The sequence below is a fragment of the Grampus griseus genome (genome assembly GCF_964374135.1).
Source record: "Grampus griseus genome assembly, chromosome: 3".
Lineage (NCBI taxonomy): Eukaryota > Metazoa > Chordata > Mammalia > Artiodactyla > Delphinidae > Grampus > Grampus griseus.
In genome coordinates this window covers 45,664,206-45,679,439 of record NC_139019.1, presented here as the reverse complement: position 1 = coordinate 45,679,439, position 15,234 = coordinate 45,664,206, and the positions used below count along the sequence as shown (strand labels likewise).

The 15,234-nt window shown below is 38.5% G+C and overlaps 2 protein-coding genes across 5 annotated transcripts in view; one reads left to right on the top strand and one right to left on the bottom strand.

The window, feature by feature from the left end:
* Positions 1–15,234, top strand: part of PDE4D (phosphodiesterase 4D) — a gene marked incomplete at its 5' end in the record, with an annotated part of 1,122,552 nt that overhangs the window by 1,032,013 nt on the left and 75,305 nt on the right. The window lies entirely within an intron of this gene.
* Positions 11,026–11,858, bottom strand: LOC309820159 (large ribosomal subunit protein uL30-like). The gene has a single exon (XM_082650740.1). The coding sequence runs from the start codon at positions 11,841–11,843 to the stop codon at positions 11,097–11,099; it is 747 nt and encodes a 248-aa protein (XP_082506866.1). The 5' UTR covers positions 11,844–11,858; the 3' UTR covers positions 11,026–11,096.

Here is a 15,234-nt window from a genome sequence, read left to right as displayed (position 1 = left end):
ATTATGCTAAGAGTTTTGTATATAATGCCTTTTTAATACTCAGAAGAGCCCTATAAAAACTGTCACAACTTTACAAATAAGAAACCTGAGACCTGGTTAAATAACTTAAATAACTTAACCAATAGTCATGCAGTTTTGAACCCAACTTTTATTATATTTAAAATTCTAGCTCTTACACCAGATTGGAAATAAACCTATATTTAGTTGTTAGCATGTTTTCATATTGGTGGCAACTCCAGCAATAATAGTATGTTTCACCTAATACATATGTTGTAGATTAGTACTTTGGGTTATATTATCGCTTCAAATTATGGTATCTTTTGTAAAATATAGAAATGCTGCGTTGTAGATAAGACCATATAGCAGTAAGAAAGATATGACTTTTGCTTTTATTTGTGTCAATCATACTATCTTGTTTGAGTTTTAGAAGAGGGAAATGACAGGGTGGGGAGAAACAGAGCAGATTAGCTGGTATATATGATTCTAAAATCTGAGTTATTTGGCATTTTTAAGGCTAAGCACTGATTCAGTTTTATAAGCAGAAGTTGGCAAGAAAATTAATACCATGTGCTCAATAACAATTCTTTGCTCCTAGGAAAGAGTATTTGTTTCAACTTGAGAGTCATAATCATATTTATCAAACTTGCTGATTGTGTGAACTGTATGTAAATTGTCAGACTCGTAAAGGTATGCATTTATGGTCACCAGGTGCTCCTAGCTTCCATATTTGCATTGTTGGGGGAGTTAGATTTTTTTTTTTTCTGTGTCTCTTATTGTCACTGAAGACTTTAAACAGTCTAGCTGGTATTTTCTGTGATTATATAGGAATATTCTCAAACCTAATTGCTTACACAGAGTACAAATAAGAGACTTTTCCTGTTAGATTTTTAAAGTACTTGTTCTCTAGATTTAAGCTCCAGTTTTACTAATGGGAATAAGTTTTTCTTTTATTTGCCAAGAAGCTCCACTTACAGCTGGAGAAATGTGTTGTTTTCCTATTTATGAAAGTGTGAAGCATGTACTGTGTAGAATAGAAATTACTGTTGTGAAGTGGCCGTTTTAGTTTACATTGATTGTGAAAGTGAGCCAGGGGATTCTGTTTGATTAACTTTAGGGAACCTATAGTTTTCTTCTGTCTCTTTAGCCTTCCTTCTGGTTTACTCCAAGAATTTTCAGCAGGTTGCTCCAGAGCTCCAGAGGAAAGTACGATTCTTGCAAAGTGCTTTCTGGAAGGATCTGCAATGGCATTTAGGACTGCCAAGCATCAGGAAATAGAAAAATGGAGAAATAAATTACCTCATTTACAGAGAATGTCATTTTAGGTTAAATCACATAGAAAAAAATGGTATGGGTCTTTAAAGACTACAAACAGATATTTATAACTGAAAAATGTGGATAAAAAGTAGGTTGTGGGAAATGTTTAGAAAAAATAAAATAGTATTCTAAAAGGTAACTTTTATGTCTTCCTAATGTCCATCTTGGAAAAATGGTGAGAATCTCTTGTATGCTCTACATTTGTAAGAAGTAATAATAGATTTTGAAATAATTCCATATGATAGAAAATTTTTTTCTTTGTACCTGATTCCAAATAAGCAAATGTTTGAAGAAAATCTGTGATTTTTTTATTTATAAGAAATGCAGTCTATTAATAAATACCTAATTACTTAAGTCAGAAGATAAACAAAATCTGACAGAATGAGTTTCCTTTGCAACAAATATACATACCCACAATTTGAAAGTTTAAAAAAATAACACTTTCTATTTGAAAGCAATCAAGGTGATTAAAGAATAGTTTTGCATAATCTCATAGCGAATAGTAAGCCTACCCACTGTCCCAAAGAGCAAACTAAAACAAGAAATGAGTTGAAAAGGGAGAGGTTTCAGGTAATCTAACCCAACATTTAATGACTTTTTCAAAAGAATAAATTTGATAAGATAAACTAAGCCAAAATGAGATTAGTCATAAATTATATGTGGTGTACTCTTTTCTTTCTTATTTTCCATTTCTTGTTCCCCATTACATCGTTCCTATACATGGAAAATAATTGTGTGGCATTTCCCTCATCCTGTGCCCATCATAGATATACATAATTAAGAAATTGTGCTATTTCTGTAGACCTCAGAATCCTTCTCAACAAAGCATTACAAAGGACCCACTAGCAATAGATTAGAATTGTATGCTAATTGTGCCTCCTAGATCTTCTGATCAGTTCTTTTTATACTTGCTCTCAGGAAAATAATCTGTATCTACAATGAGACGTAAGGAACTGTGTGATATGATAACAAATGCCTAAGAAATATCAGAACATAATGTCCTAGTCCTGTTTCTGTCACTGAGAGGAGAATCTTGGCAACTTGTAACTTCTCTAGGACTGATTTCCAGTCTGTAAAATTGAGGGGGTTAGGCTAGACTCTCTTTCTAAAATCCTGTCTAGTGTCAACTTGTTATATTCTATACCTTCAACAACCCCCCCAAAGACTTCTCACCATTCCCTAAATACACATTATTTTACATCTGTGACATTGTGCACATTCTCTTATTTCAGCCTGGGAAGGCTTCTGTCACCTTTGCAGCCTGGCAAAACCACCACTCATCTTTCAAGATCCACCTCCTTAGCGCCAAAGTCTTCCCAAGTTTCCCTCAACTCACAGATCAAGGGAGTTGTCCTCAGCTTTGTGCTTCTGATCTACATGAGCCTTCATTGCTTTATAATTATTTATTGATCTGTCTTCTCCTGAAAAATCCTGCAAGGAAGGGACTCAGACCCTTGAAATTTATACTCTCCAGGATGTGGTGCTTCATACATCCCAAATGTTCCATGGCATTGTATTGAATTAATACAGTTAGAGGTCAATATTTGCCTGTTATAAGGGTAAAGCCTAGTGATAGAAGGTTGTCCTTTATATGATTTTACAAACATGTATTTTGGTGAAATATTCATAGTAAGTTTCATTACCTCTGTTCCATCTAAGCAATACATGACCTGTGTACGTTCTAAACCACAGGTACCACAGATAATTCAGTGAGCTTTGAGATCAGTTGAACTAAAGATATTAGAGTCAGGGGTTAATACAGTAACAAAGAGCTCATGCAAATAAGTAAGGAAAACACAAAAGCTTTGATGTTAAATCATCAGAGACGTGTTCAGACAATTCACAAAAGAAAATATATAAATGACAAGTTAGAATAGTAAAAAAAGAAAAAATTGGGACGTCTGGATAAAGATAGAGCAATTAACACATTCATTTAACACCTCTACCTTCTGAAAACCATAAGCATAAACCACAATGACAAAGAAAGTGAGAAAGGAGTAACAACAACAAAATTTTGTAAGCTCAAAACAAATGGTCAAGTGGTAACTGCCTTAGTAAACAGTTAAAGCTGAATCCTATGCTAGCATTGGGGAAAGCAGAAAGAGCAATCCCACTAATAGTGCCAAACAGCAAAAAGACAAAAGTCAGCCATACCCAGTACCTAAGAAAGTGGTGTAAAGTCTAAAACTGTTTAAGAAGCGGTTAGACGTGCGGATCCCATCATATGTTCTATGGAGCGGTGTGACAGTGCCTCATTCACCCCAGCAAAATATTGGACATTTATTCTCAGAAGGGTGAAAGCCCCAGTCCTTATAACAGAGAAAGTTATTTATTGAGACAATGCCAGATCAGGTTAATGGTGCCAAGAGTGGAATCTGGATGAAGGCTAACCTAACAAGGCCATCTGGAAGTGTGAGTCGCTCCAGCACCATGGACCAGAGGCTTGTGCAAGTGTGCCCTGTGTTGCAGTGACTGCTGTTTTCGTGATTGCCCAGGAATTTCCCAGGGAAGAAGGAGAGGGCTTCCCCGTTGGATAAAAAAATGAACTTCCTGTCTTGGAACAGAATCCACAAATAGTGTATGTGATAAGGGATGGGTTTTTATTAAGGTAGAAAATAATGATTAGGATGATGGTAGAAGCACCACTGAAATATTCCTGGACCAATTTTTGGTCCTTTCATTGCATATTCTGGACCTGCTGGAGCATCCAGACTCTCACATGGGATGTGTTTGCTGTTAACTTTTCTTTCTCTGTTTTATCCAATGCTGTAAAATCTGCTACTCTTGATATACCAAGCCTCTTAACACTGGGTTATTATAAAAGAGGTCTGTGTTTCCATGGTATGGGGAATGGAGACGAGATAAGGAGAAAGAAGGATTTAAGTTAGTTTTTAGGATGCTTTCCTTTGTTTATCAGTTGAAAGAAGAGGTAGAAAGGTGGTTAGTTATATAACATTATGCTCCAGCTGCACTGATCATCCAGCCATTTCTCCAAGAAACCATTTGAATTCCAGCCACTTGAATTTGCACTTTGTTCCTTCTCTCTAGAACACCCTAACAACCTTTTTCTGTCTGATAAACTTTTCTTACTCTTCCAGACCAAGTTGAAATGTTCCCTCCAGTGTGAAAACTTCCATGACTCCAGAATATAACATCATAATACCTGCAATTTAACGAGCCGCCTGGCCCTTTAGCCGATTCTTATCTATCAGATAAGCAAGGTAGTTTTCTTCTTTACAGAGAAGGAAACTGAAGCTGAGAAGACTTGAGTAAGTGGCTCAAGAGCAGAGACAGTTGTCCCTCCGTATCTGCAGGTGGTTGGTACCAGGACACCCCTCAGCAAAATGTGTGGATGCTCAATTCCCTTATATAAAACCGTGTAGTATTTGCATATAACCTAACATCCTCCCTACACTTTAAATCATCTCTAGATTACTTATAATAACTAATACAATCTAAATGCTATGTAAATAGCTGCCAGTGTGAAGCAAATTCAAGTTTTGCTCTTTGGAACTTTCTGGACATTTTTGGGTGAATACTTTTGATCCACAGTTGACGGAATCCAGGAATGTGAAAACTGTGGATACTGAGAACAGACTATAGTGAGATTTGAAATCCAAAGCCTAAAGCCCATTCTTTTCGAAATCTGCATCACTTACCAATCATTTTGTTTTATGTTTGTTAACATGCTTGTCTCCCTCACTGGACTGAGTCTTTATTCCTCCATGGAAAATAAATTGTCTTGGGGGGGGGGTGGCATTTTTACGTATAACATTAATCAGATTTAAATTTTTCATTTATTGTTGACATTCCTTGTTTGACTCTACAGTCCACAGGGCAAGGTGTTTAAACCAGATATGTTTTATTCATTATTGAATCCAACACCTGTCACAGTGTCTGCCACAGGAATTGCTCAATATATATTTTTGAGTGAATAAATGAATTAACTAACAACTGAATGAACAAATGAATGAAGCAGAAGGACTGAAATTCAACTCCTAGCAAAATAATACTTTTTTTTTTTTTGCGGTACGCGGGCCTCTCACTGTTGTGGCCTCTCTCGTTGCAGAGCACAGGCTCCGGACGCGCAGGCTCTGCGGCCATGGCTCACAGGCCCAGCCGCTCCGTGGCATGTAGGATCCTCCCGGACCGGGGCACGAACCCGTGTCCCCTGCATCGGCAGGCGGACTCTCAACCACTGCGCCACCAGGGAAGCCCTACTTTTTTTTTTTTTTTTTTTTTTTACTTTCATTGTCCCCATTGTCTGAATAGGCAGTGATTTCTTAAACTAATGTGAAATATACCATCAACGTCAACAATCATGTTAACCCAGATGAAATCTGTACCCTAACAGAATCTCAGCATGCTGGCAGTGTGGGTTAGGGGCAAGTTTTACTTTCTTATAAACAAAGAGACTGAGACTTCAGAATACTCAGCCATAGAGATGTTGGATTTTGTATTTCTTACATATAGGCTGTTGGTTTTTTTTTAAGGAGGACAAAACTAATATACTTTATTTTTTTTATTGCAAGACATACAAAGACATTTGGATTTTTTTTTTCTTTTTAAAATTTTTTTATTTTATATTGGAATAGAGTTGATTTATAATGTTGTGTTAGTTTCAGGTGGACAGCAAAGTGATTTAATTATACATATTTATGTATCTGTTCTTTTTCAGATTCTTTTCCCATATAGGTTATTACAGAGTTAGGCTGTTTTTAATCGAGAACTCAAATAGACAGTTTTAAGCTCTGGACGTCAAGCCAGTGTGGTTCATGTTTTTTCACTATAGGCTCTACAGTAGAACTTTATTTTAGTAGTCTTATGAAGTTTTCTTAAATTTTGAGTTATTAAAAACTGACCACAAAGAGTATTATAAAAGATTGCACCAATTACAAGGTACTTGGCCTCTAGGTACTAACTTACAATTTACTTAGAGTAAATTGAGAAATATATGTTTCCTTGGAAAGTCCTTAAAGTCTAAAAATAGTATGCTTTTTGTAAAGAAAGCCCACGTCCTATTTTTCTTTTTTAAAAAAATTAAAGCCCATTAGAAATAAGACGTAACAAAAAGTATTAAATTATTTCTGCCATAATAGCACAATCCCACATCAGATTTTTAATATTAATACAAAAGAATAGGCAAGAGGATAATGGCACAGACTTCAGTTCTAACCCAAATAAGGCAGGAAATTTAGTGAAATCGGTTTTCCTCTAATCTTATGTAGGAAAAAAAGTGTCATATGGCAAACCCATATGATTCCAGTCTGCTGGGCTTATTCATCCCTGCAGTGACATTCAGAAACTATATCAGAAACATAGTCAATATTTCAACACCATCATGCAGGCTAGAAATGTGGGTAAGGTATGTGATAACTTACTGCATTTCAAAAAGAAGTGTCCTTGGGCTTCCCTGGTGGTGCAGTGGTTAAGAATCCACCTGCCAGTGCAGGGGACACGGGTTCAAGCCCTGATCCGGGAAGATCCCACAAGCTGTGGAGCAACTACTGAGCCTGCACTCTAGAGCCCACAAGGCACAACTACTGAGCCCACATGCTGCAACTACTGAAGCCTGCACGCCTAGAGCCTATGCTCTGCAACAAGAGAAGCCACTGCAATGAGAAGCCCTCGCACCACAGTGAAGAGTAGCCCCCGCTCACCACAGGTAGAGAAAGCCCACACACAGCAACAAAGACCCAACACAGTGAAAAATAAAGTAAATAAAATAAATTTATATGTATATAAAAAAGTGTCCTGATTGGGACAAGATGTTGATCATATATCTTCTTCTCTCTTCAGAAACTTATGGCTGTTTTCTTCCTTGCAACTCATTCTCTGTAAAGGCATGTTTTCTCTTCTTTTCTCCATAGAATGAAAAAGAAAAAGAAGAAGGATCAGTATCTTAAAAATAAGCTTTCCTACCACTTGGGGAGATGACCAGCTTCCTTTACTAGTCACTCATTTCGCATGATCCTCTCCTGCCTCAACTTAAAATGTTCTCCCACACGTGCACCCTCTCCTATAACAAATACACTGTTCCCATGACTTACACCTTTGTCCATGTTATTCTCTTTGTCTGGGACCCCTCCTCACCTCCCCACTCCTTCCCCCACTCCACCCTTTCTCCTCTTCCCTGCACCTAATTCCTGCATTTTTTCCCCTTTTTTTTTTTTTGCGGTACGCAGGCCTCTCACTGTTGTGGCCTCTCCCGTTGCGGAGCACAGGCTCCGGATGCGCAGGCTCAGCGGCCATGGCTCACAGGCCCAGCCGCTCCGCAGCATGTGGGATCTTCCTGTACCGGGGCACGAACCCGCGTCCCCTGCATCGGCAGGCGGACTCTCAACCACTGCGGCCCTCCTGCTTTTTGATGTATCAAGAATCAGCTCCTCGGGCTTCCCTGGTGGCGCAGTGGTTGAGAGTTCATGCCCCGGTGTATAGTCTCTTGACAATTATTTCCTGATCTTATTTCCAAGGAAACTTTAGACTTAAGATGTTTATTCTGCAAAGATAGGTGTGTGATATTTTATTTTCATTACAGATATAGCAAGTAGAATGCATTTATCCTTTGTGGCCAGGGAATAAAAGGAGCCCCATGTGTAGAAAGCAGTGAAATCTCCAAAATATGAAAATTGGGTGTGGGTAAACTTGAAGTCAGTGTGTAAGGCAAGCATAGAATCTTCTGACTTTCTTTTCTTTAATAAAACTTAATTATTTATTTATTGTTAAGGAAAGTCGGAGACCCTGTGGACATTTCTACAACTGAAATACTCCTTACACTTGGAAGTCAGGCTATTTGTTGGAAGGATAGAAAAAAAGCTAATGCCTAAAAAAAAACTAAGCTTGGAGAAGGGATCATCACTAATAAGATATATATATAAGATATATATATATATATATATATATATAAGATAATAATAAAAATAATAAGATATATATATAAGATCCATGTATTGCTGATCCTCTGATTAAATACTTTTTTCAAAAAAGTTATTTGTTGAATGAATAAAAACAGATGGTTTATTGACATTTTAGAGAGGAGTAACAAACTCTAGTTAAAAAGAGTCCCAATCTGAATTAACAAATCACCATGTTGTGCAGGATGTTGAAATTTCACTGCCAGTAGATTCATGGCCTGTTCTGAGTATTTCATTCCCATTTGACTCATTGTGATAAAATACTGGGGCATGGGTAGTCTTTAGGACCTGACAGCAGACTCCACTTTAGTAGGACCAGCATCAGGGCTGTGTGGTTTCTTTTAGGAGGCAATGTAGTCTACCTAGCCCCAAATGGACCAATGAGAGCTTGACTAGGACTTGCTTATGGTAGCCCATAGAAGTCACCTGAAAGAGTACCAAGGATGCAGATGTCACCTCGGCCAGTTGGCCTATCAGTTGACTGAAAAAATAAAACACATTTCTAATGTAGTTTAGCAAAATATGATATTTTGAAAGGGGTCTGAAATATAACAGGGATCTTAAAGCTGGATTTTTGTTTCTTTCCAGACTTTGTCTCTTTGTCTGTCAGTCAGTCAGTCTCTCCGTCTCCTTCCTCTTGTCAACTGGTAGGTAACAAGAGAAAACATATATATTGTCTCATGTTTCTTTATTAATAACAACAACCAAACACTTGAATTCTGGCCACCATCCACGTCAGATTTTTAATTTAAATGGTCTCTTCCTTGGAATTAGGTTCTTATTCCTTCTCTGTCTCTTTTGTATTTCTGAAAGATATTCATCAATTTAAAATAAGAATTCCAATTTCATTCTAGAGAACTAATACTATCTGATTCTCACTATTTTTTACTTTCTTTTTCATTCCCCATACCTCTGCCACTGCCAAATAAACTGATTATCTCAATTTTTATCTTCTCTTTTATATTTTTAAGGCAATAACAGTTACTCTAGGTGACGGGATAACTTGAGGCAAAAATGGTTTGAATCAATTTATGGGTAGTTTTGATCACATCTATCAGTTTTATGACCTGCCATTCATAATAGATCACTTCCTAACCTGACCCTGGCCCTGGCCCTGGCCCACTTTAGAAAATTACTAGTATAGTTGCTGGTTGACACTTAAATGCATATCTTCAAGTTTAGTAATCTGAAGGAAAATTTCCAGAGGCATGATAATAAGGAAATTTAATTAAGAGCTCATGTTGACTCAGGAGTACTATGTACAGCATTGATCCATAGTATAGCTAATACATTCATTATGCTGCAGGTTTCAAGTGATTTCTTAGTACATTGGCCAATCAGAGTGGAACCTGTCTCAACAGGAACGTTGAAAGAGGCAAGGCAATGAAACTTTCATCTTCACTGGGAGTGAACTAACTTGCCAAATCTGGGCCATCAATCATAGTGAATATGTTCAAAACAAATCATACATCTTCCACAGTTCATTGTATTCATCAGCACGTTTGAAGTCAGCAGTCCAAAGTAGTTGCTTTTGGCCAAGTTTTCCATAGCCTGTGGTTTAGGCAATATGCTTCAGCTGTCTTTTTCAAGGCTGTGGTTCTCATATAGTTGTACTCCATGGGCCAGTGTCAACGAAATCTGAAAGGACAAAAGGGTGGCCTCGTTTATAAGGAAGGTCATTACATTATATCTTTGAAAATGCTGTCTTAAAAATCAAGTCATTGTCTAAAAAGTCTTGGAATCACTTAGAGCTTGAATGCATGAATAGATTGGAAGACTGAGTTTCCCACTCATGTACTGTGCTAGCACTCACTGTATAGGCAAAAAAGTGCAGTATGAAGTGTTTATACATGGGGGGGGCAGGAGAGTGTTCAAACATGAAATAATTTATTGTCACTGTTCTGATTGCCTCTTTAAAAAAATGTTTTATTTGGAAATCATATCAAACATAATAGAAAGCTTTGTGAAGAGTACAGAGAACCCATATGCATTCCTCACCCAGATTGACCCATTGTCAACACTCTGCCCCATGTGCTGTATCACTGTCTTTCTCTTTGTGTACACACACACACACACACACACACACACACACACACACTACTTTTCTTCTTAGAAGCCCTTGAGAGAAAGCTGCACACATCATGGCCCTCCATTCTCCAACTCCCCAATCTATATCTCCAAAAAACAAGTATACTTTTCTAAACAACTATAATATAGCATCAGACACCTGATTGCCTTTGGATATTTCAGCATGAATTGTTTTTATACCTTTTTACCTCAAATTCTAACCCAGATACTGAAACTGGTAGAAAGAATAACTCAACTATCTAAAAAAAGTCATATCACTCCCATTTTAAATTTTGCCAACAAACATGGTATGTCAGTATGTGGGAAATGACTCAATGTTGGTTTTAGGAAAAATACATGTGTTAATACTAATAGAGATTTCCCTTAATAAAGAAATCTTATCTGTTTAGGGATGCATCTTATCAGTGGCACTACAGTTAGCTAGCATTCGTTAGGACAGACAGAACATCTTGTCTTTCTGTATTTTTGACCCTGTTTTTCCTCTTGTGATCAGATAACCCCAGGTTTTGAAAGATTTCAGTAGTTTCTACTTAGTCAGTGCCCTTGCCTTTCTCCCTGGCAGTAAGCAGCAGAGGAGTGGAGGGGGCATTGGCAATGCCAGATGGGTTTTGGAGAGATCAGGGGTCCTGTGGTCATTATCCTGACACTACACCACAGCCATTCCTTCACTGAGACAGTCCCAAAATGGTTCTTTTTTTTTTTTTTTTTTTTTTTTTTCAATTTGAGAACAGTCACTGTTTATTAACTGACCGGATTACAAAAATAATCATGGTAGATACCTTAGTTCATCCTTCTTATAAGTCTGTTGATCTGGTCTTCCCTGTTGCCAGCATCTCCACCTTCTACAAAATGGGTAGTCTTTTTCTTCATTCCACCTCGTGGAGAAGACAATTTGAAGGACCACAGGAAGTTGTTTGCTTCTTTGAAACGTTTTCCAACAGTATAGATCTCATGAATCAGATCCTCCATGCAGATAATACCGTATTTGCCAAGAGATCGAGCAATCAACACGTTATCCGTCAGGGCAATTCTCTTCTTGTTGATTTTGCCATAACCACGCTTGTAGATCAATTCATTTACTGACTTCAGGTTTGGGTACCCCCATGCAATGTATGGTTCCACAATTCTCAGCATGTTAACTGAAGCCTTGTTGAGCTTCACAAAGGTGCCATTGAAAATCTGACGGAGGCGAAGAAGCTGCAACACCTTTCGAACCTTTGGGCTCACACCATTGATACCTCTGATCCTGATGACAAATGCCAATTTGGGTTCCGCGGGTACGTAGAAGTTGCCAGCTTTTCTTGCCATCCTAGCCATTCGAATCTCAGTTCTGTACATCTGCCGGTACTCCTTGTGATAGTGCTTAGCTTTTTCATAGATGAGCTTCCTCCTTGCCTTTCGAAGCATCTTCTGGGCAAATTTCTTTCTCAGGCGCTTGATCCTAAGCTCTGCGAAATTCTTTCGCTTTTTCTTAAGGGTTTCTGGCACAGCAGGAACCTTCTTTTTCTTCTCCTCAGCACCTTCCATGGTTCCAGCCGGGAAAGAGGACCCAAAATGGTTCTTGTAGCTGTTTTTATCTCCTATCTTATTTTTTGGAATGCAGGTTTACACTGCTGTGAATAAATAGAACTGAGATTTATGTTTAATAAGCTATGTAGCTAATTTTGATAACGCATATCTGACAGTTGCAATTTTTTTCCCAAAGGGCCTTGAGCTGGTATATCCCTCTCCACCCCAGTGTATCCAACAATATGCCTATGTATTGGGGGATCCAGTTGAGAACAACAGTGCTTCAGGTATTTAGAATGGGCAGCAAGATTTTCTGTAGGAGGAAGTTGTGATGCTGCAGCAATTTATGAAAAACTGGTCCCTTGGTAACTATGGTGGACACTATAGTGGCACAATCCTGCAAAGTCGTCCAGGAGGTTGTGTGTTCATCCAGTGACAATGTACACACAGAGGTGGGTCTCAAGTATGTGCAAACAACAAGTTTACTACCCTGAACAGACTCTTCACTTATTCATTTAACGGATTTACGTTGAAAGGGAATGTTCCAGGAGCTGGGGATTTGGTAGTAAATAAGACAGCCATGGTCTATAGTGTCACGGAGCTTACACATAAACTGTTTTGCTTTAAAATATTATACATTAAGAATTATTTGTTCTCTGACCATATGACCACCGTATGTCATTTTATAAACCTTTCAGACATGACTTGGATCCACAAGAATTTAGTTTTAAAGCTGTTGGATCTGCAGGAGGAGAGAACATTGGCTTTGAATGACAAATCATAGAAAGAAATAATTTTGAAAAAGATGCTCCAGGTTGTAACGATATAACAAGAGCAGTGTGCTCAGAGACTACTGAGTCAGAAAAAATATGCAAGCATCCGTGTGTTCAAGTGTGTAAATGAGTGGGGTGGGAGTCCGGGGGGAGAACCTTCCCAGAATGAGGACAGTGTTCTTCTTCATGGTGGGGACGCCATTTTTTCGTTCATCACTTCCAGGCTGCCATCAGCTTCCAGGCTGGAATGGCTTCCAAATTAGGCTGGAAAGGCAAATATCTGAACCCTAGGGGAAGCTCTGGGGGTTCTTGCAGGGTTTTGTTTGGCCTGTTTTCTCAAAATTATTTTCAGATAGTTCCAGAGCAAGCTCTTAATTCACAATCTATCACTGCCCAATATCTTTGAATTAGAGTAAACCAGAAACCAGTCATCCGTTATCTAAATTTCGGCCTGGCCTATGTCAACACACTTCTTGTTGACAAGACTAAGCTATAGTCCTGGATCATAGGTGAATAGGAGTTTTATTAATGGTGTTTGTATTAGTTGGGATTGTATTTGGCTGTGAATATAGACATTTAAAATAGAAGTGGTTTAAACAAGGTAGATGTTTATTTCTGCATCATGTTAAAATCGGAAGGTAGGTAGTCCAGAGCTCATGGGGCAGCACTTCTATTCCATAAAGTCTTCAAGGGCACATGCTCCTTCCATTATGTTGCTATTAGACGTGGCCTCAGTGTGTAAATTCAACCCATGACCTGATATGGCAACCCCAGCTCCATCCATCCACTTCATATTCTAGCCAGTAGAAAAGAGAAGGGAATGGAGAAGGACACATAAAAGATATATGAGAGATGTCTTTTAATGAGAGTTCCTGAAACTTCCATATAACACTTCTACTTCCAACCCATTCACTAGGACTTAGTTGTATGGTAACACTAGGATTCTGGGAATTTTCTGTTTTGAGTATCCATTTGCTTAGGTAAGAATTGGAATTCTAATAGAGATCTGATGAAGAAAAGCACCAGTGTTAGGGACCAGCCAGCAGTCTCTGCCACAATGTAGCCTGTTAATAATGTTGCATGTGTTTTAAGTATTTGACATCAGTGTGCAGAAGTGTATTTGCACTATCATTTGTAGTATGATCTTGTACAGTACGAGATTAGTAGCTGCAGTTTTCAGGAAAGTCGTGTTAGGCTCTGCTAGAATATTTTACCTACCCTGGCTAAGGGTCTAAAGATGACATGTGCTAGCCTAACGACTAATTTGAATGGTGTGTGGAAATAGATTCCCTACCTCAAAGGTGGTGTGTTCACCTAGAATTGGGGAAAGGAGAAACTGGTAGCCCAGAACAAAAGTAGTTTGGGCTCTTAAGACTGTTTGAGGCTCTTCATGTTCTTAGCAACTCATACCCTCATCTAAATTTGAATCACGGGTACATTTTGAACTCACAGTACAGTCCTAAAGTCCCACACGAGGATTACTCTGCTTGTTCTAACAAGATTGTGTCCCAGCAGGCATGCCACAATTTGAGGGTTACAAATAGGGAGGTCTGAAAAGAGAGGGGCGGAGGGGGTCATTTCTCTTAACTCTACTGCAGTATCTTGGATTAAGGTAGATAATGGTTCCCATTTTGCTGACATGAGGCAGCTATGTCACTAAATAGGGAGAATGAACAGTCCCAGAGCTGATTTAATTTCCAGCGGGGTTTATGGAAGCACTGAAACATGCTGTAGCCAAGTGTTCCTAAAAGTATGAAGTAATCTAATTCATTCCATCATTACAAGAAATTAAAGCCAAGAACAATTACATCCCAGTAGTAAAAAGAATCAGTTCAAGTGCCATTGTTATTGACTGAATGAAGTGAGCTTTCTGATTACCTTGACCAGGCAACATTTTAATTTTCGTCTGTCCATTTATTCCAAATCGCATTAGAGGGGCTTAAACTGATTTTGACCAAAGAAGCTACATTATTAAGGTGCAGTTTAATCTGAGAAGCTTAATTACTAGATTAGAGTTTTCGAATGGACGTGTCTTCTAGATTTCAGTAACTGGGGATGTAATCGTTAGTGATTCTTTGTTTCTCAGTGTTCCTAAGTGGTTCAAGATGAAAGAAAGACTTAACTTTAGAGAACTGATTTTTTTTCTGTTGTTTCACCAAGAGTGTCTCTGAACAGAGGTGCCTGTTCTTCCAGCAGTACGCTCAAAGCTCCTGTATGCTCTGGTGATTTGAGAGAATTGCTTCCATAGAGGAAAGCCTTGGGCCGGTGTGGTACCCAGACTTCCGGAAGAGGCAGGGCTGGGCAGCTAAATGATGTGTGATGAACTCTCCCATAGTGTCCATATGATTTAGCATCCACACCAGGACACTTCTGAGAATGAAATGCAATGCTATTCATCTTTATGCTGGGATAACAAACATAAACCTGGTAAATTCAAGGTCAATTAGAATATATGAAACCCCTACCCATATGGAACACAGGGCAATAGATATCTAAACAAACAAATGAAATGGGGTGTTTAGGCACCCAGAGAATAAGCCATTCTGTAGGGCACTAGGAGGGGAAACTGAAGACAAGGTTCCCTATGCCAGGGATTTCTCTTTGCAGCACAGTTACTCTAATAACGCAATATCTCA

What these genes read in the sequence shown, in the direction of transcription:
- LOC309820159 (XM_082650740.1), bottom strand. Translation starts at nt 11,843, where the DNA reads ATGGAAGGTGCTGAGGAGAAGAAAAAGAAGGTTCCTGCTGTGCCAGAA.